General features: G+C 40.8%; 1 protein-coding gene across 1 annotated transcript; it reads left to right on the plus strand.

Annotated features, from left to right (window-relative positions):
• Positions 1–21,633: 21,633 nt before the first annotated feature.
• Positions 21,634–22,999, plus strand: LOC116029783. Its single transcript, XM_031271826.1, has 2 exons — positions 21,634–22,279; positions 22,461–22,999. Exons 1-2 carry the CDS (start codon positions 21,634–21,636, stop codon positions 22,997–22,999), a joined length of 1,185 nt encoding a protein of 394 aa, XP_031127686.1.
• Positions 23,000–23,303: the final 304 nt, after the last annotated feature.

Raw genomic sequence — 23,303 nt, forward strand, 5'->3', positions numbered from 1 at the left:
TAGTGATACTATTAACAAAATCGCAATGCAAATTGAATGTGGGAAAAAGTCAAACGACACATGGTAACAAAATTTATCAGCTCCAATTGACCTTACAAGTTATCATAACAATGACGATTAATGCAAACAATTGCAACAATCACCAATCATTTCAATATATCATCCAACCACAACAACTAGCCATAAAATATAACAATTTATCTTTATCAGAAACAATATACCAATATGATAACAATTGGACCTAAATAGCTGGTTCAATTACCACTAATATTATCGTTAAAATATCACTTAGTAATGGCAAGAACCATACTTTAAAACATGCTTTTCTAAATGCATGATTATAACAATAAAATTATTACAAATAAATGTATACTTTTCAGGCACAACCGCAGTTGTACTAAACCGTATGTACTATGTAATATGCTAAAATCCAATATCCTAAGGAATTTCACTAATTCCTAAACATGTTTTTCTAAGACATAAATATAAATTGCATAATTAAAAAAAAAACTAATTATTATGCTTGTTAGACGTGGTATGCATATTACATACATAAACTCATATTAAACAACAAATTGCACAAAATATTATAGCAATTTTACGTATGAGCATACTAAATAATAAAATTTAAATTCAATTTGCAATTTGAATGAAAATTTCATTAAAATTTAAATTCAATTTGCAATTTGAATGAAAATTTCATTTAAAGACTTTATAATTTTTCAAAACAAATTGCATATTGAATAATATAAACAATGCAAATATTAGGCCCAATTAATATAAACAAATATATATAGACTATATATAAATCAGGATTTATTAATGCACACAGGCCCAATTTTTTTTAATAGAATGGGTTAGGCCCAATTAACTTGACCCGGCCTAGCTTTCCTTATCAGATGAGTTACCAATTAACAAAACTAAAACGCTAGCTGTTACGTATTATCGCTCATCCCTCCGCCGTCCCCAGCCGCACCACCTGCCAGCCTTGCCATTCGCTGGAAAGAGCAACAACGACGATGCAGCTATGCTTCGCCGTCGCCGTATCTCTATACCGTTACGTGGCCACTCGCTTTCGAACTGCCAACAACGGTGCCACCGCTCCTCCGGCGAGAAATCGGCCAGAAAAAGTTTTTTAGTTTTTTTTTTATTTTAGTTTTTTTGTGTGTATGTTTTCCCTGATTCTTCGCCACCCAACGGCGGTTGAAGTCTTCGAAAAGGGAGACACACCAACGACCATCCGATCCTTCACGGTCGTCGGTTAGATTCTTCGCCGCCCAACGACGGTCGAAATTGTCGGAAAGAGAGACACCAGCGACCGTCTAAAACCTGATACACGGTCGCCAACGACACATAGCAATTTTATAATTATTTAAAAAAAAATAAAATCCATATTTATGAATATTACTGTAATTTCCAGCAATATAAACATATCAATATTCATACAATCATATAGATTTTCGAGAAAACATATTGCATATCATATTCTGAAAAATATATATAATGGAATATAGATAACTAGTCAGAGATTAACAGGCTCTGATACCAAATGTAAGAATAAAAAAAAGCATGTAGGATCTAACCTGATAGCGGAAACCAATAAGATCGAGCACCTCCAACCATAGTTGTCATTTCTATATCATTGCATTATGATTGTAAGAAACCTTAGAGAGTTTTGTCTACCACTTGGTCTCCTAAGCAACTACATGGTATAGTCTCTGTTCATAGGAGCAGTGGGAGAACCATACTTATATAGCCTATGTGACATTATTATATGCTAAGTAACGAAAACCGTTACATCCGTTTCAAACCACAACATAATGGCCATAAATGGTGTATTACTTGCACCACTTAATAGTGCTATAATAAATGGAAAATGTTACAAGGAGATGTACGGTCTACTCGAAAAATGTTATGTTTGAGTGGTTCAAAAGCAGGAGGCCGAGTCGTCTCGAGTGAACACTATCTTAAAACAAAAAGGATGACAAAGAAAAAAGACCAACCTGTGTCGTCTGATGAAGTGTAGGAAATTCCTTTAGAAAAAAGTCGTCCTAATTAAGTCATTAAGATTGGGAGGTCATTGGACGCCAACTTACGAGAAATGGTCCTTTGTGTATTAAGGGAATACATTGACTTATTCGCGTGTGGCCCAGAGGATATGCTCGGGATTAATTGGTCAGCCATTTGTCACAAATTGGTTGTTAACCCGTGGTGAAACCAGTCAACCATAAGCAACATCATCTATCTTCCAGCCGGAGAGAGTTCGTGAAAAAAGAGGTGAAGACCTTGGCCCAGCTCGGACACATCCAAGATGTAGCTTACCCAAATTGGGTAGCGAGTATTGTGCTTGTCTCGAAGCTACCTGCATGGAGAGTGTGCATAAATTACACTGATATGAACCGAGCTTGTCCATTGGACCCATACCTGTTGTCGAGCATTCATCAAATGGAAGACGAAACTGCAAGGGCTGAGCTAATGAGCTTTATGGATGCTTTTAAGGGATACCATTATATAATGATGGTCGAGGAAGATGAAAGCAAGTCTTCCTTCATAAACCCGAACAGACCATTATGCTATATAGTGATATTGTTCAGGCTGCGTAATGCGAGCGCGACCTATTATAGAATAGTCAACATGTTATTGAAAGAACTGCTTAGAAAATCCATGGAGGCATAAATCGAGGACATGCCCGTCAAGAGTGGCGATCAAAGATCTCATCCCATGATTTAAGTGCTTGTTTTGAGATTATGCATCGGTTTTGGTTTTCGACTAAACCCGAACAAATGCATGTTAGCGGTTCAAATTGAGAAGTTTTTTGGATTCATGATGACCAAGAAAGAGATCGATTTGAATCTGGCTAAAGTGAAGGCGATTCTGGACATGCAACTGCTGAGCTCGATCCGAGAAGTTCTGCAATTGATTGGTGTTTAACAGCCTTAAGTCAATTGTTATCCAAGTTGGCTGAAAGAGCCTTACCATTTTCAAAACATTGATAAATGCTAACTCGTTCGTGTGGGATGTCGAGTGCCAGGCGACTTTCGACGAGTTAAAGAAATATTTGATGTCACCCATCATGCTCTCCAAACTAGAGCTCGAAGAACCTTTGTATGTATACTTAGCAGACACTGACTAGGTAGTAAGTGCGGTGCTATGCCGAGTGGATGACCAAGGAGTTCAATGTTTGGTATATTACATCAGCACGCCCTAAAGGGACCCGAACAACGGTACTCCTGACGAGAGAATATTGCATTTGGCCTCTACATCGAGGCCAAGAAGCTCACTCTGTACTTCTAGGGTTGACCAATTCATGTGTTGATCGATTAGCCCATGGGTGTAATACTTTGGAACTCATCATCATCTGATCGGTTTATCAAATTGGCAATGATGCTAACACAATTTGCTAGTGAGTACAAGCCAAGATCGCCAATGGACGGTAAGGAACCAAGATCAGACATATTAGCCCGAGCTCGAAAGTCAATGGTGGGAGGTGGCGACGAACGGATCGAGTAATACAAAGGGATAGGGAGGCGGAGTGATCATCTCCAGTATAGAGGGCTTTAAGCTTTGAGTGCACACAAACCACAAAATTAGTGCACACACACGGCACTCAAGACCACACTACAACCAGACGAGTGCACACACAACACCAAAAAAGTGTACAAACCTGGCACTAAAGATCACACGACAACCAGACAAGTGCACACATACAACAAAGTCTGTGCAAACAATTGTTACCCAAAATCAGCCAGCAACCAAACGAGTGCATAAATATCATCGTGTCAGTGCACACACCTCTAAATATACATCAAGAATAGCAAGCAATAGCTCGACTAAAAGGACACACATACCATATTACGTTTCAATAGATTCCCTAAAGCAAATTACATGAAATTCATCACAAATTATAGCATACAGAGCTAAAGCTTAACACAATTGAGAAAAAGTGCAACTAGAATTTACAGAAACGGCCAAGAGCATTACGTGATCGTTATGATCACGCAACTTTGTTCCGATATTCTACAACAATTCAATCCGTAAGAAAATTACTAAATCTGCCCCTTTGGTGAAGGGTTCTCCTTCTCCGTCCGCTCTCGCTCCTCCGCTAACCAACTCTACATCATTTTTGGGGTTACCCTCGACGACCCGTTTTCCCCCTCGGGTACGTCTCTTTCTACTCCAGTTCCTCTGTCGCGGTCCAGCCCCTTGTCGACGTGGCCTTCCGGGAAGAGGGATTTGCCATAAGCTCTTAGAAGCGGAGGAGGAAGTTTTTCGACACCAACTCCTCTGTCTAATGGTGGATCGTGGGATATGGGTTGGGAGAATCCTAGACTACCACAAATATTTCTCCCTAAAATCATGCATTATTTCCATAACCAACTACGATGCATAATTAGTTCACGTATAAATTTACTATGATACCCTTAAAATTAAACCACTATTTAAGTACTCTATTTTGTCCTATTTAATCAAAGTCATCCATGCCCCGAAATTATATGGCCTAGATATTTTTTGAGTACTACTAACTCTGTTACAGTGCAGTATCTGTTCATAGCTAGCTACTTTCTCAACCTACTGAAGCACAAAGAGTCAACAGTTGCCTCCACTGAGGCTTGGACCCACTCCCATCATCTATGTAGGAGTGTAAATGTTCTGCTTTTAAGATGTATCCTCATTTAAATACAAATAAATAAATAATATATATATATATATATATATATATGTGTGTGTGTGTGTGTGTGTGTGTGTGTGTGTGTTTGTGTGTGTGTGTGTGTTAGTATAAGATGTAATATAACATGAGATCACTCTCTTAGTTCCTTGTTTTGATCCTTCTCTTACTTCTCTCAGTGATTTCTTTATGATCTTTACAATTACTTTTCATATGCATCTAATTCGTTTCCTCAGGGATTGCTAACGGGCATTCTTATTACAACACGTTATTAGAATGAAAACGTCTTCAATGAACGTGGGAGACATTGTTACTCTGCAAAAATTACTATGGCAATTTGGACATCAACACAACGATACCACATCAAAAGTATCATGCTACTAAAAAGGAAATCCAATGAAAGTATCAACAATAGTCGGAGGTCTGCTCAATCTAACACTTTCGCAATTGAGGTTAGATTTTTATATGCATTAAGATTGTGTATTGATAAGCACCAAGAATGGTACTTAAAAATGGTCTAAAATGGATTAAAAGTGCAACGTTTGGTCATCCGATCATAACAATTGCATGCATTTTAGCTCAGATGTGATCAAAATCTTCTAACATCATTCCTAGGAAAGGTTTTTAGATATTTTACAGGTTGGAGAGGGATTTGAGGCTAAAATAGAGCAAAAGACAAACAAGCCGCAATGCAGTATCATCCCACGCAGCTTCACACGCGTGTGGCTGGGCGTGGAACCTTTCCAGTAACCATCCACGCCCACCACCACGCGTGGTCGGGCCAAAGGCCATTTTGGGAAATTTGTTCCCTTTTATCACCTATATAAATCCCTTTTGCCCTAAACCTAAAGAGAGTTTTAGAATAGAATAGATCTGAAATTGTAGAGGGTTTTCTCCCCTCTTGGGGGAAAATTCCTTTTTCTTCTAGGTTAGATTAGATCCAAGGGCAAGGATAAAGATGGGAATTTCAAGAACAAAGTTGTAAAGATCCCCTCCTTGAGGATGGTAACTATTCTCTCCAATTCTTAATATAATATTTGTTTCTTTGAGATTTCCTTTCTTTTTCTTGTTTCTTTAGCATGTTAGAGTAGATTAGATAGGGGATTGGTGGCCCCAAGGTTAATCTATGTGGATGTTTAATATTATTGCTGGTTAAATTGTGAGTTTCTTGTTTGTTGGATGATGAACTTGTGTGGATGATGTTCTTCAAGCTTTGTGCCTTTTGTGGCCACATTAGGTAGCAAACCCAAAGGAAGTGAGTGTGTGCGCGATAGCGGCCACTCACGAGTCTAACTCACCCACATCTCCGCTCTTAGTCCGAAAGGACGAGATCCGAGAGGAGTGGTAGACAAAGTGTTCGATGAAATGCCCCAACCGAATGAGGATGTGGGAGTCCAAAGTGTGACGCCACTTGGTGAAGTGCCACGAACTCCCTAGTCTATTCCACATCTTTTGCTCGCAAGTCCATACCAAGATAGACCACATAGAGAAGCCTAAAGCCCCGATCTCCGCCTTTTTATTTATTTTACACAACCACTACCAACATTTCAAACCTTCCTACAAATGACATCCAATCCTAGCAAGTTCCGTAACTCTTACCTTTCAACCTCTCAAATGCCAACACACTAATTCGGTTCCCATTCGCCATCCTTGAGAGACACGACACTCGGGGAGTCTTGACTCTTCGTTTTAACACCCTTCACACATTCACACTCACCCCATACGCAAAATAACCTTGTCATGTATGTCATTAGAGCATATTTAATCTCTGCCTGATTAATCAAGACTCCATGATACTACCTCCGTCCAATTTTGATTGTCTGGTTCGTTTAACGAGGCTTGACTGAAGTTATTTTTAATCCAATTTTTCATAATATTAATTTTAGCATTAATATATAAAATTTATATATTTAGAAACCACATTAAAAGTACTATTAAACACAAAAAAAAATATTTAATTTTCAAATCACTGTACATATATACATTTTGTATATATTTATTTTTCGAAATAATTATACATATGTTTGTATAAGAGATGCATATTATTAGCATCATTTTTTTTATATATATTTCATTAGAAATAATAACAATAATTATTACCTTGAGGATTTTGATTGTTGCCAAATTTTCTGTTTTTGTTTTCTGCTTTAACATCTATCGCCTTTGGCCAAGCATCATTCGAGCCCATCATTATTGTATGGACCATGGTCTACACAACTATGTGGATCATACTATCAAATAATATATACTCAGTATAAAAATAATTTACTTTTTGCATATTAAAAATGTACATTGTATTCAGGGGATGTACATTATTTGTGTACTCAATGTACATTATATTATATAATGTATATTTAGTACACAAATAATGTACATTTACCATATTAATAAAAATATAATTTTTGTTATGGTGCATATAACACTATGTAGACCATGATCCACACAATAATTTGTCTATTCGAGTTGCCATCCATTCTGGTGGGGTGGAAGAGGCATGCGTATGTGACAGAAGGTAGGGTTGGTTGGGCCTTAACCTTGGTCTTCAAAAGATTATAATCACTAGGATGGACTTAATATTTAGGTTAATATTTAATATTTTAGGGTTTAGGGTTTAGGGTTTAGAGAGAGCTCGTTGTATGCTCTTTGAGACTCTGACAGGGAAAAAGGTCTAGAAGCTCAGGACAAACAATGGCTTGAAGTTTTGTGAGTCAGATTTCAATGAGTTATGTGTAGCAAATGGAATTTCTAGGCACAAGATCTGTTGGAAAAATTGCACTAAAATGGCATTTTAAGTGGCCATTTTGTGGTATAAATATCTGTGGGTCCACTTCCGATTTTGGGTCGGGTCAAAGTGGATTCGGGTTCTTCGTTCTTAGACGAAGAAATCGATATATTATACGCTCAAAATGGATAATGGGTGAATGAGAAATTGATTCTCAAAGTAGACCCATTTGAGATGGAATTCAAGTGTGGAAAGCTTATGTAGCTTTGTCCCACATTGATTTGGAATGAACTTTTGCACCACTATATATACAAGAGTCTTTCATGAGTATTTAATTTGTATAGCATAGATGCTCTCTCTCGCGCGCAGGGGGGGGGTGCAAATCAAATTCCAAAGTTGAATTCGAAAGGCTTAAACTCGTGTGCGCCGGCACGAATGTCGTCCGAAAAGTGGCAGGCCTTGCGGGCTAAGTTATGCCATATTTTCGAACGAGTTTTCCATCTCAGACCACATGAGATCGAACTGATCTCTCGTTCGAGACATCAAATGAACTGACCTCTCGTTCGCGGACCAATTTGATGTCTCGATGCAGTGCGATGTCTCGAAGCTAACACTTCTCGACGTCTCGCAGCACGAGCTATGTCTCGAAGGTACGCAGATATGAACGATGTCTCGAGGAGCGACTCTGGTGACCTCTCGTTTGCGACCGTTCACCTACTGGATCCGTTCAGAAATAACTGTTAATATTTCGGAGTTAATGTCATTAATTCCAATCTTTATTTCAGAGTTTATTTCTTGATTAAATGGATTAATAGTGGGTGTAAATAGGTTGCTAATGGGTGGATGTTACAAATGGGAATTAAATGCCAGATTTAATGCAATGATCACATCCTTCACTACATATTCGTTGTGAGCAGCAGGTTTGAAAAATACACACACTATGAACACACGAATACACTGTTTTCTCCTCAAAACCCTGCTCATATTTCCTTCAAGCCATCTGCGTTCTTCCCACGGTTTAGTTCGTTGGGTCCAAGTTTGAGTGCACAAACGGCGGATCGTAGCACGTTTTATCCTGGGAAGCCTAGGCCGCAACGTTCCAGCACCTCGGGAAGCGGCAAATAAGGTTTTAAGGATAGTGACAACACGACTCGTGCTTCCAACCACCCCGAAGTCCATACAGTTCACCCTCCTTCTTCCAAGGCCACTCAACCCAGCGTGGTATCTTCATCGCAAGTAATTGTTTAATCCTACGTGGATTATATTTCGTTGTATTTTTGTTTTGCTTTCGTTTTCCAGTTTCTTGTATTTCCGATTGTCAGAAAGGATTTTCTATAACAGTCTTAAAACCTTATATCTTCTTCTACTCCTTCTGACTTTCGGATTTCTGAAAAGAAATTGAAAACGTGTTGCCAGTAGCCAACCTTGGGGATGAAAATCCTAATGTTGTCGAAAACAACAGCGGTGGGAATGGCAACAATATTACACAATCCCAGGCACCAGTGAACGTAGATTCACAAGGGGGTGTCAGTTCGGAGGGGTATATCCCCACGATGAGGGTACCTACGGTACCAAGTGGTTCGGCCGAAAAGCCGGATAAGTTTTCGGGAGCATTTTTCAAGAGGTGGCAGCAAAAGATGCTGTTTTACCTCGCTACTCTCGGCTTGTCAAGGTTCTTGACCGAGACGGTTCTAGTGGTTAAGGAACAAGACCCTCAATCGGTAATGGCTGTTGGGCTTTGGAAGGATTCTGACTTCCTTTGCCGCAACTACATTCTGAATGGATTAGTTGACTCCCTTTACGATGTTTATCGTACAATTGGCACGGCTAAGGCACTGTGGGAAGCTTTGGACCACAAGTACCGAAGCGAGGATGCCGGGGCCAAGAAATTTGTTGTTGGCAGGTTGTTTGATTTCAAGATGGTGGATTCAAAAACCGTGCTGAGTCAAGTTGAAGAGTTGCAATTCCTCTTTGACGAGATTCGTGATGAGGGCATGCCGATTAGTGAAGCATTTCAAGTGGCGTCCATGATCCACTTGCTGCCTCCAGGATGGAAGGACTTCAAGAACTACCTGAAGCACAAGCGAAAGGAGATGAGTCTGGAGGACCTGATCCAGCGACTCCAAGTCGAAGAAGGAAACAGGACCAGTGATGGAAGAGGACCTCTCGTGGGAGGTGCCAAAGCCAACGTGGTGGAGCACGGACGGGCAAAACTCCAAGAAGGCCAAGAAGGGCAAGAAAAAACTGGGTCCGAAAGGTGGTGTTTCCAAGGGCAAGTTCCAAGGGAAATGCTACAATTGTGGCAAGATGGGCCACAAGTCCATGGAGTGCAAGGCTCCAAAGAAAAAGAACAAGGGTTCTGAAGCCAACATGGTTGGTGATATGAGCCAAAAAGTGGCTGATATTAGCCTTTCGGCTATGGTCACGGAGGTGAACCTAGTGGGCTCCAACCCGCGCGAGTGGTTCATCGACACCGGTGCAACGAAGCATTTATGCTGCAACCGGGAGATGTTCAGCACCTTTGAGGCCGTTGAGGGCGAGAAGGTCTGGATGGGAAACTCTGCTCAGTCCAATGTTGAGGGCATGGGCAAGGTGATTCTGAAGATGACTTCCGGGAAGGAACTAACATTGAATAATGTTTTGTATGTTCCGGACCTTAGGAAGAATCTTGTTTCTGGCTCGTTGTTGAACAAGCATGGATTCAAGATGGTCTTCGAATCTGACAAAGTAGTTTTGTCAAAGTTAGGGATGTTTGTTGGTAAGGGCTATGTAACTGACGGGTTTTTTAAGCTCAATGTAATGCCGATTATCAATAAAAGCAAAGTTAATTCCGTTTACTTGCTTGAGTCTTCCAATTTGTGGCATGGTAGACTAGGTCATGTTAATTTTAATTCTATGCGTAGATTAATTAGCATGAACCATATCCCTAATTTTCAAGTTAATACAAATAAGTGCGAAATTTGTGTTGAGGCAAAACTAACGAAAGCTCCCTTCAAATCGGTTGAAAGGGAGACTGAGCCACTAGAATTGGTACATAGCGATTTGTGCAATTTTAGATCGATTCAAACGAGAGGTGGTAATAAATATTTTATCACGTTGATCGATGATTGCACACGTTTTTGCTATGTGTATTTGCTAAAGAGCAAAGACGAAGCCAAGGAAAAGTTCATTCTTTATAAGGATGAAGTGGAAAACCAACTTAATCGAAAGATTAAAAAGGTTAGAAGCGATAGAGGTGGTGAGTACGAAGTACCTATCGGTGACTTCTGTGCGAGTGTTGGAATAATACACGAGCGTACTGCACCTTATGCACCTCAATCGAATGGTATTGCCGAACGTAAGAATCGTACATTGAAAGAGATGATGAATGCGATGCTTATAAGTTCGGGCCTACCTCAAAGCATGTGGGGTGAGGCGATTTTGACAAGTAATTACCTTTTGAATAAGGTACCTCACAAGAAGCTCGATAAGACTCCTTATGAGCTGTGGAAAGGTAGGAAACCTTCTTACCAATACCTCAAAGTGTGGGGGTGTCTTGCCAAAGTTTTGGTTCCAACACCAAAGAAAATAAAGATAGGTCCAAAGACGGTGGATTGTATCTTTATTGGATATGCACACAATAGTAGTGCTTATAGGTTCTTAGTACACGAGTCCCATAATCCGGACGTACATAAGAATACTATAATCGAATCAAGGAATGCAAGTTTCTTTGAAAATGTATTTCCTTGTAGGTCTAATGAAAGACCAAGCACGTCACTTCGAGAAGTCGAGAGACCCAGTGCGTCACTTCGAGACGTCGACAGATCAAGTACGTTACTTCGAGAGGTTAACATACCTAGTATGTCACTTCGAGAGGTTGACGGACCGATTTTGTCACTTCGAGAGATGGACGAACTAGGTACATCACTTCGAGAGGTTGATGTTGCTGACGAGCTTGAGCCGAGACGTAGTAAACGGGCAAGAGTTGAAAAATCTTTTGGTCCTGATTTTCTGACTTACTTATTAGAGTATGATTCGAATACTCTAACTTGTTTGATAGAAAATGAACCAGATTTTCTCTCTTGCTTGATTGAAAACGAACCTCGGACTTATAAAGAAGCTGTGACTTCTACGGAGGGTCCAATGTGGAAGGAAGCGATCAAAAGTGAAGTGGATTCTATCATACAGAATCACACTTGGGAACTTGTTGATCTTCCTCCAGGTTGTAAACCTTTAGGATCCAAGTGGGTCTTTAAAAGGAAAATGAAACCGGATGGTTCCATTGAGAAGTATAAGGCTAGACTTGTAATCAAGGGTTACAGGTAACGAGAAGGCCTTGATTACTTCGATACGTATTCTCCTGTGACGAGAATAAATTCCATTAGGATGATCCTTGCCATAGCCGCATTGCGGAATTTGGAAGTTCATCAAATGGATGTGAAAACGGCTTTCTTGAACGGTGAATTAGATGAGGAAATCTATATGGACCAACTCGAAGGGTTTGTGGTTCCAGGCCAAGAAAAGAAAGTATGTAAATTAGCTAAATCGCTCTATGGTTTGAAACAAGCGCCTAAGCAATGGCACGAGAAGTTTGACCACTCGATGTTAACTAATGGGTTTAAAATAAACGAAAGTGACAAATGTATCTACGTTAAGGAAACGGTAGATGGCTACGTCATTCTTTGTTTATATGTGGATGATATACTCATCATTGGTAGTAATGATCGAATTATCAAATCCACCAAGAACATGTTAAATGCAAGATTTGACTTGAAGGATATGGGTTTGGCTGATTTAATCCTCGGGATTAAAATCATTAAAAGACCTGATGGTCTTGTATTGAGCCAATCTCATTATGTTGATAAAATCCTTGAAAAGTTTAACAAGGATGATAATCAATTGGTTAATACACCGTTTGATACAAATGTTCAACTAACCAAGAACCACGGAGAGTGTATCTCTCAAGTAGAATATGCTCGGGTAATTGGTAGTTTGATGTATCTTATGAGTTGTACAAGGCCGGATATTGCCTTTGCTGTTAGTAAACTTAGCAGGTATACTAGCAATCCCGGTGTGATTCACTGGAAGGCAATAGTAAGGGTTATGAGATACTTGAGGTATACTCGTGATCTCGGATTGCACTATGTAAGATATCCTGCTGTACTTGAAGGGTATAGCGACGCTAGCTGGATATCTGACATTAAGGATTCTAAATCCACGAGTGGTTATGTGTTTACACTAGCCGGTGCAGCCGTTGCATGGAAATCCTCCAAGCAAATAGTAATAGCTAGATCCACAATGGAATCTGAAATCATTGCCTTGGACAAATGCTGTGAAGAGGCTGAATGGCTATGCCATTTTTTGGAAGATATTCCAAGTTGGGAAAGACCTGTACCTCCAATTTGTGTGCATTGTGATAGTCAAGCAACAATTGGGAGAGTCAAGAGTTAGATTTATAATGGTAAGTCTAGACATATGCGTCGTAGACATAACACCATTAAACAACTCCTCGCAACTGGTGTTGTCTCGATTGACTTCGTGAGGTCAATAGACAATATAGCGGATCCGCTAACCAAAGGGTTGAGCAAAGAAGTTGTTGAGAAGTTGGCACGAGGAATGGGTCTAAAGCCCTTGGAATACCCAACCTAGCTGGCACCTAGGTTCAATGGGACAACTAAATTGTGGAATAGCGTGTCACTGTGGGGGGCCCCCCGGACTCCCTACCACTCCTCGTTAAAACAGTGACTCCCGATTGAGGCTAGCACACTAGTGCTTTAATGATTCGAGTGTATTTGACATATGCTTTGTATGCAATGTCAATTGACATATGTTGAGTTGCGGGAAACTCAAGAAAGAATCACCTATGTGAGAGAGAAGTGAGGGTCGCTTCAAAGGAGAATTGAAGGGGCTTAATTCTTTAGAAACTCTTGCAGAACCAGGAACGGTGACCCACGACCAAAATGGGCACAGTCATGAGAACAAACCGTGGTTGGAAGGTTCCTGTGTGAGATTTGTCAATGTCTACACAAACGGCAGTCGGTTCAAAGACATCACGTTCCACCGTACAGCCAGTAGAGTACATAGATCTCATGAGGCGAGGTTCAAAGTGGATTCGGGTTCTTCGTTCTTAGACGAAGAAATCGATATATTATACGCTCAAAATGGATAATGGGTGAATGAGAAATTGATTCTCAAAGTAGACCCATTTGAGATGGAATTCAAGTGTGGAAAGCTTATGTAGCTTTGTCCCACATTGATTTGGAATGAACTTTTGCACCACTATATATACAAGAGTCTTTCATGACTATTTAACTTGTATAGCATAGATGCTCTCTCTCGCGCGTAGGGGGGGGTGCAAATCAAATTCCAAAGTTGAGTTCGAAAGGCTTGAACTCGTGTGCGCAGGCACGAATGTCGTCCGAAAAGTGGCAGGCCTTGCGGGCTAAGTTATGCCATATTTTCGAACGAGTTTTCCATCTCAGACCACATGAGATCGAACTGATCTCTCGTTCGAGACATCAAATGAACTGACCTCTCGAGAGGTAGTTCAATGTCTCGAACCAAGTCTCTTACGGGGCGATATCGCGCAGCCCCGGATCGGCGTGCGCATTCGATGTCTCGCGGACCAATTTGATGTCTCGATGCAGTGCGATGTCTCGAAGCTAGCACTTCTCGACGTCTCGCAGCACGAGCTATGTCTCGAAGGTACGGAGATATGAACGATGTCTCGAGGAGCGACTCTGGTGACCTCTCGTTTGCGACCGTTCACCTACTGGATCCGTTCAGAAATAACTGTTAATATTTCGGAGTTAATGTCATTAATTCCAATCTTTATTTCAGAGTTTATTTCTTGATTAAATGGATTAATAGTGGGTGTAAATAGGTTGCTAATGGGTGGAGGTTACAAATGGGAATTAAATGCCAGATTTAATGCAATGATCCCATCCTTCACTACATATTCGTTGTGAGCAGCAGGTTTGAAAAATACACACACTAAGAACACACGAATACACTGTTTTCTCCTCAAAACCCTGCTCATATTTCCTTCAAGCCATCTACGTTCTTCCCACGGTTTAGTTCGTCGGGTCCAAGTTTGAGTGCACAAACGGCGGATCGTAGCACGTTTTATCCTGGGAAGCCTAGGCCGCAACGTTCCAGCACCTCGGGAAGCGGCAAATAAGGTTTTAAGGATAGTGACAACACGACTCGTGCTTCCAACCACCCCGAAGTCCATACAGTTCACCCTCCTTCTTCCAAGGCCACTCAACCCAGCGTGGTATCTTCATCGCAAGTAATTGTTTAATCCTACGTGGATTATATTTCGTTGTATTTTTGTTTTGCTTTCGTTTTCCAGTTTCTTGTATTTCCGATTGTCAGAAAGGATTTTCTATAACAAGATCTTGCCTAGAAAACCCAAGCAGAATGGTGTTGCCGAACGTATGAATAGGACTTTGTTAGAGAGAGCACATTGTATGCTCTCTCATGTAGGGTTATGGAAACGGCGTGATTTTTGGGCAGAGGCCGTTTCTACTGCTTGCTATTTGGTAAATAGATCTCCTCATTCATCCCTTGATTTCAACATTCTAGAGGAAGTTTGGTCAGGTAATCCTGTTGACTATTCTATCTTAAGAGTTTTTGAATGTCCTACATATGCTCATTCTAGTACGGGTAAATTAAACCCTAGAGCTGTCAAATGCATTTTTCTTGGTTATGCTTCTGATTCAAAAGGGTATCATCTATGGTCTCCTGATTCTCAGAAAATCATTCTGAGTCGAGATATCACTTTTGATGAAAATGCACTACTTTCTTCTGGAAAAGATTGTGTTGTTCCCAGTATAGGTGATACGCAGAGTACTGGTGAGAAGGTGGAGTTTGAGTTCAGGCCTATTGATAGTGTTACTACCACTGATGGTAATACTAAATATGATGTATCTACTAGTACTACAACTTTTGTCGAGCCACAACGAGAGTACTCTATTGCCCAAGATCGGCCTAGGAGGACAATTAAAAAACTTTTTAGGTATGCTACTAGTGATGATGAAACCCACTTGGTTGCTTATGCACTTTCAGTTGCACATGAGTTTGATGGTGATGCATCCTGTTATTCTGAAGTTATTTCCCGTGCCAACTCGTTCAAGTGGTTGGTTGCTAACCAAGCCTCTTACAATTGCTAAGTTCAAGCAGTGTTTGAGTTTAGGCGATTGTTCCAGTTGTTAATTTCCACAGTGAATTTGATCCAAGGTGGAGATTGTTAGAAAAATAATATGTAGCTCAAATCACTCCCATGCAGCATGTTCCACACTTGTCCACGTCGCATGTTGAGTGGTTCCATTCTTGCACGTCGCTCCCTTCAATATGCATGCCATGCTTTTCACTCTAATTTGCATATATAAATAGATTAGCCTTCTGCCAAGTAATTAATCCATTCATCAACATCATTTGATTTCAATTCATCCTTCTAATTTGTTTCTTTCATTTCTCACGTACGTGTGTGTTTCTCTCTCTCTCTCCCTATATCTATATCTATATATATATATATGTGTGTGTGTGTGTGTGTATAATATATATATATGTGTGTGTGTGTGTGTGTGTGTGTGTGTGTGTGTGTGTATATAATATATATACACACACACACACACACACATATATATATACAGAATTACAATCATATGAGACAACATCTTCCCGTGAGACAGATATGCGACAATGTGAGTGCACACAGTTTACTACGTGGATGCACACAGCCTAAAGTGTGTGCACTTAGCCTACATGAGTGCACACAGTTTAGGGTGTGTGCATTCGTGAAGTAGACTATGTGCACTCACGTTGTCGCACTGTCTCACGGGAAGGTGTTGTCTCATATGAAGTCAAGATTTTGGTTCAGGTGTGGTCGTGCTCTCCCGTGCGGCCGTGCGGTTCACACCACTCAATGTTACGAAATACACCACTCAATGTTAAGAAACACACTCAGCATACATACATACATATATATATACATATATATATATGTATATGTATATGTATATGTATATGTATGTATATACATACATATACATATACATATATATATGTATGTATATACATACATATACATATACATATATACATATGTACATATATATATAGAACAACATTCAGGTGAGAACCAAGCTTAAGATGTGAACTTGTGTGAACCAATCTAGACCTCACATTTACAGCCTACGGTACAAGTGTAGTTCAGAGTATTTAGGAACTGCTATGGTAATTTACCGAAACAACCCCCACAGTACTGGTTACAACATAAGGGAGCAGTATAAATTGTAATTAATAGGCCGTAGGATGGTGATAAATCAACGGTGTGCATTGATCCACAAGTTCTCACATTAATGTAGGTTCACACCAGAATGCAAACCTATACATACATATGTACATATATACATACATATGTACATATATATACATACATATGTACATAAATATACACACACACACACACACACACACACACACACACACACACACACACACACACATATATATATATATATATATCTTATTTCTCTTATTTATATAAATAAATGAATTTAAATATATATAAATATAATAAAAAAATTAAAAAGGCCGACTCGCTCGAGTTAACTCGGCTAACTCTACCGAGTTGGGCGAGTTAACTCGGCCAAATTCGGTCAAGTCGGCCTAGTTAGGTGCTAGGTGGCCGCCTAAGCGGACGAACGCCTAAGGAGCAATTCCCTCGGTCTAAGGGCGCCTAGTGCCTAGGCTGGGGATTTTTGCAACAGTGTTGATTAGTCAGGTCTTGTAGAACTTAGCCATTAAGTTTGCTCTACAAGAACTCGACTAAGTGCGTTTATTAGTGTAAATTACACGCTCTTTCATATGTAATTCTCGAAATTATTCCCTTTTTTATAGTACATGATTTTCCTTTGACCATTGACTCTCTTTTACACATAGAAAAATAAATTTAGGGGATCTAATAGTTTTCATTTTTCAATAAAATTTTCCATATCAAAATCTATTATAATGTATTCCTAACACCTATTACATGTCATTGGAAATGATTACATGTGGAGGCACATAGTGGAGCCTCGTGACGGGTGAGAGCGCGTGAAGAGGACTTTGATAGCCATAAATTATGGGTAGGGTTGTTTGACCTTATTGAGATTACTAGGAGGCTTAATTTTGTAAAAATAACATTAAAGAATGACTAATGTTTTTAAAAAATAAAGTAGGACACTGCCCAATTAGGAATGTGAATAATGCTAAGCACATTTCGCCTATTACATGTCATTGGAAATGGTTACACATGGAGGCACATAGTGGAGCCCCATAGCACATGAGAACGCATGAAGAATTGATAGCCATAAAAAATGGGTATGATTGTTTGAGCTTATTGAGATTACTAGGAGATTTAATTTTGTAAAAATAACATTAAAGAATGACTGATTTAAAAAAATAATAAAATAAAAACAAAAAACAAAAAACTGTTCTAGAGGAGTGTGACTAATTAATGCTAATTAGTTTTCACCTATTACATGAAAAATAAATCACCAAGAATGACTCGATAGCTTGTTGAATTCTAAGAATAAAAGGAGCATATTTTTTTTCATTATATAAAGCTAGAGTTAACACACACACACACACACATATATAGTACGAAAAAGCTCATAAGATATCCAATTTAGGAAAAATTCATAACTTTTCATATGCTGTTTGTTGAATTTGCTCACATGTTTTTCAATACTCACCTTAACTTGTAGCAATGTATGCCCCAAGTTTGTTACAAACTTGATTTAATTGACTTTTTGTGCTCACAAGACATCCTTGAACATACTTGAGCAAAAGTTTAGACTCGAACATCAACGAATTTTGATACTTCAAATATTTTTTGAACTTCTGAATTTAAATAAACTTGAACTTGAATTTGAAACGTTCAATCATTGCATTTGTAGATGCGAAACTTTTATAGGAAAACTGTTGGAGTGTTGTGAGTCAAGTCGGAGAATTTTGTAAGAAAATGTTATTAAAGATGGTTACACGTGGAGGCAGGTAGTGGAGCCCCGTGGTGTGTGTGAGTATGTGAAGAGGATTTTGATAGCCATAAAAAATGGGTAAAGTCATCCAAGCTTATTGAGATAACTAGAAGGTTTAATTTTGTAAAAATAACATTAAAGAATAACTAATTTTGAAAAAATTAAAAAATTGCCCAACTAGGAGTGTGAGACACCTAGAGGAACGCCGTGGCGCGTGAGAGCGCGTGAAGAGGACTTTGAAAGTCAGGAAAAAAAGGGTAAGATTATACGAGCTTATTGAGGTGACTAGGAGGTTTAATTTTGTAAAAACAACATTAAAGAATGACTAGTGAGCGGATGAGAGTGTTTTTGTTTTTGCATAAATATCATATGAATTTGAGAAAAGGCCAAGATTGTTCAAGAGATTTTATTTATGGTCAAAAGCTAACAAATGATGTTACAAACCCATTCTATGGTTCATGCCATTCTGCCCTAAACTTCAATCCTTCCCACACATATTTCTTCCCCTATGCAACAAGCAATTCACTGTTTTCTACTCCTCTCGTTGGCCAATCCTACCTGTTCAACCTTAACACAACCACATATGTTTCCTGGTAACAATCTGCAGGGGGCCCTGAACCATATTTTTCCCCCACAGTCATCTTTCGATACGAAACGACTGATGAACCAGAATTCAGAGATGGAGTTCCAGTCAAGTTTTGTTCCCAAAACACCTATAACTAGTGAGTTGATGAGAGTGTATGATGATGAGAAAAAACAAGATGGTTTGTGGCATTATTGAAAAGGGGCATTCATTAGGTAGTAGTAATAGTGTTGTTTCCCTGAACTAGCTGCAGCCCACCATTCAATTTGTTTGCACGCACTATGCACTATTGCACTGTTATGCACCAGGCCGGTCCAAACATTTTAGAGGTCCTGGTGAAATTAAAAAGAGGGCCCCTATATGAAAATTAAAATTAAAATTTAATAATACTCAAAAATAATAATATCAAATAATATGAAATACAATTAGAAAATTTTCAAAAATTTTTTAAATACAAAAGTAATCATGACAAAAAATTTCTACGTGCTTTAATCGATGCAAAATTATCGATAATTGAATTGTGATTCTATTAGCTGCTCTACTTGTTTTCTGTGTATAAGAAAAGAACAAAAACAACTGAATTTTTGCAAAAGTTTCTTATACCGTGGTTTTTTGTTCTTTTTGTTCTTTCACTTTCTATCCTTGTTAATAGAGTGGATTATACAGTAATCAGTAACTCAGGTAATTATTATGAGTTATTTCCACTTTTGGTCCCACGAGTATGGGACCATTTCTACATTTTCTCTCACTATTAAAATTTCCAGATTTAGTCCCACGACTTTTAAATTTCTATTACATTTGATCCTTCCGATCAAAATTCCGGTCAACGACTATTTTCCTGCAAGTGATTTAACTTAAAGGACAAAATTGTTATTTCATTTTTTATTTTAAAAAAAACCCAGCTCCACTACATTCGACGGGCGAGAACCCCTCCCTCCCTCTGCCTTCTTCATCTCTTCCATCCATCTTCACTTGGAACTATGAGTTCCTTCGCTTTTACTTTTCACTTTTTATATAACAAGGAAAAAAGTATTTAGGACCTATTTGCTAAGGATAATGGTGCTCCCCAGGTACGTACGTATAGTAAGCCATGGTGTTTTTCTATGATTTATTTGGATGATGCTCTCTAGGTATGTGTTTTTGGCCAGCCTCCATTGTTGGAGGTCCACAGCGAGCTCCCATATATGGCCGATGACTGAGCTCCCGTCGCTTCCCACGGTGGCTCGTCTTCCCGTCGCTTCTCTCTGTTTTTTTCACTCGTCCGGTTGGAGTTGGTGACTAATTGCACTTAAAGGCTTCTACCCCTTCTTGGACTCACTTTAACTGAAAATGGCATCTTGGAGGTTGGAGTTGGTGAATGGTGGACTGAGTGACATTCTAGTGACTTGTTTGTTGCCACCAACACCAAAAATATGAGGAGAAAATGATGGGCGCCAGTGCATCGCCACTCGGCATACCGCCCGAAATAATTGTTGTGCATCGCTGCTAATTTTTACAATTTTTTTAATTTAAAATTGATACGACGTCGGTTTTTTATATAAACCAACGTCGTATCTATATATATTCTTTTAAAACAACATAAGGCGTCGGTTTTTAGAAAAAAACCGACGCCATATCTTTTTTTTTTTAAAAGTGACATACGGCGTCGGTTAAACCGACGCCATATGTATTTATTTAAAAAATTAAAAATTATATACAACGTCGGTTTTTTTTTAAAAAAACCGACGTTGTATAATTTATTTATAATGTCTGCTAGAACTACGTCGAAAAATAACCGACGTCATATGCCTAAAATAACCGACGTTAAAAGGTATTTTTGTAGTAGTGTCCACGTCCTTCCTTCGAGACCGACACTCGGGGAGTCACTAACTTTCCGTTTTATCATATTTACATATCTTTTGACACCTCAACCCTACCCAAAACAAGCAATGTCATGTACCTTAAGTGTAGAAATGACGCACCTAACCTTAAGCATTAAAATGGCGCACCTTAAGTACTCAAAACACGCACCTTAAGCACACAAACGAAGCACCTTCAGAAGGAATCACGCACCTTAAATTTTAAATGCTGCACCTAAAGTTTCACTACTGACGCACCGTAAGCACATAAATCACGCACCTTAAATCCTCAGGCCACCCAACTCGGTCCCGAGGCCCCCCGCGGAGTACCAACCCCAGCACCAACGCACCCGAGAGAGCGCGGTGAGCCTAGCAACGAGTATCCCCGAGCGCAAAGGACTCAAGTTGAAGGGGAGGTCAACTCACCCCGGCCGTCGGAGAAGCGGGGGGAAGGGGATGTCCACCAAAACATACAGGAATGTCGGGAGCCTGGTAAGGAGCATTCGGCCAGATCCAAGTCCGCCTTGGCTCGGTTGAGTACCCGCGTACCGGCCCGAGACAGGTTATCGATGAGGCCCCCGGCAGAGGAGTCAGCTGCGCCCAAGTCGACGAGTCGTCGGCCCCGACACCAACCGCGACAAGAGCAAGCCTCCCGAGCCGAACGGTCCGGGGAGACCAACGGTGGGGCCCCGAGCCCACACTGAGATGAGGTCGAGCAGCTCTGAAGGAGGATGGACGAGCTCTAGAAAAAGATTGACGAGAAGGACGGGTCTCCGGAGCCACAAGACGTGCTGACCACCCCGTTCACGGGGGCAGTCATGGAAGAGCCCTTCCCCAAGGACTTCCGTTTCCCAACAATCAAGACGTACTCAGGGACTTCCGACCCGCGAGCGCATCTCAACAGGTACCGGGCCGCCATGTTGATGACGGGGGCTAGTGACGCTATCATGTGCCGGGGTTTCTTTTCGACCCTGGATGGCCAGGCCCAGGACTGGTTCGGATCCCTCCCGGAGGGCTCCATCTCTACCTTCACGGCTCTTACCAAACAATTCATGTCGTATTTCGCTAGTAACGTACAAAAGAGGAAGGAGTTTGCAGACCTATATCACGTAAAGCAGCGGCCCACAGATTCACTACCGGAGTTCCTCAACAAATGGAAGCGCGAAGTATTGGGGGTCGCCAACATCGACGACAGGGCAGCCCTGATAATCTTCAGGAATAACTTGCGTTCCGGCCCGTTTTACCGGGACCTCATCCGGTACCCTCCCAAGACTTACAACGAGCTGATGGACCGGGCAACAAGGTTCGCAGAGGCAGAAGTAGCTGAGAAGCGGAAGAAGGAAGAGGAGGAGGGGAGGAGTCGGAAAAACAAAGCACCGCAAGAGGAGCGTCGGGCGCCAAGGGATTGTGCAGTACCCAGGGGAGTGCATGAAGATATCCCCAAGGTGGACCCGAATAAGTATTGTAGGTTCCACCGCCAGACAGGGCACGACACAGACGAATGCATCTACCTCAAACGTCAAATCGAGGACCTCATCCAAAGGGGGTACCTCGGCCTGTTTGTCAAGAGGCCGGGGGGGCAGGGCCAGGGCCAGAACAGGCAACGTATGGAAGAAAGGGGGTGGCTCCGTGCCATCCACATCAGCACACCGTAAACGAGAACTGGGTCAACTCACTGAGGAGGAGGAGGTAGAACTCGACAACCCCGCACCCCGGAAGAAACAGGCCATCCACGTTATCTTTGGGGGGCCAGAAGGGGGGGACACACCGGCGGAACGAAAGAAGTGGGCGAGAAACCTATATGTTGGAGAGGTCGTACGACCCCCGCACGAGAAGAAGCCAAGGCGTGAACCCATCGTGTTCACAGAGGCTGACCTACCTGATGGCCCCCTCTCCCATCGTGACGCCCTAGTCATCAAGGTGGAAATCAGTGATGTGATAGTGCACCGGGTGCTCGTGGACACAGGCAGCTCGGTAAATGTCATGTACTACGACACGTTCACCCAGCTGGGCCTATCGAGAAAGCAGTTGGGACAAGTGCGGACCCCTTTATCGGGCTTCACAGGGGACTCCATTGAGACGGAGGGATCCATAAACCTGGAGGTGGAGATAGGCACCCCTCCCCATGTCAAGAGGTGGGAGGTCGAGTTTGTGGTGTCAAGATCAATTGCGCTCATAACATAATACTCGGTCGGCCTGCCCTAGAAGATCTTAGGTGCTTAATCTCCATGGAGCACCTGTGCATCAAATTCCCGACCCCAACAGGGGTCGGGACCGCCCGGGGTAATAAAAAAGACAGCCGTAGCTATTAGGAGGTGGTCAATCTTATGCATTTCAATAAACGTAGCCAGCAATATATTTCGTTAGGAGGTGGTCCGTCCCCTTCGTTTTAATAAACTCAAGAAAAATAACCTCACCATGGATGTTTCATTTTCATGTTTTGTTTTCTTTTGAGGAGGGGGAGGGGGTACTTACCCGACCTTTCCAA

The sequence above is a fragment of the Ipomoea triloba genome, chromosome 9 (genome assembly GCF_003576645.1).
Source record: "Ipomoea triloba cultivar NCNSP0323 chromosome 9, ASM357664v1".
In the NCBI taxonomy this organism is placed as follows: domain Eukaryota; kingdom Viridiplantae; phylum Streptophyta; class Magnoliopsida; order Solanales; family Convolvulaceae; genus Ipomoea; species Ipomoea triloba.

What these genes read in the sequence shown, in the direction of transcription:
- LOC116029783 (XM_031271826.1), top strand. Translation starts at nt 21,634, where the DNA reads ATGGAAGAGCCCTTCCCCAAGGACTTCCGTTTCCCAACAATCAAGACG. An exon ending in GGTGGACCCGAATAAGTATT is followed by an intron (nt 22,280 to 22,460) that starts GTAGGTTCCACC and finishes CATCCACATCAG; the next exon opens with CACACCGTAAACGAGAACTG.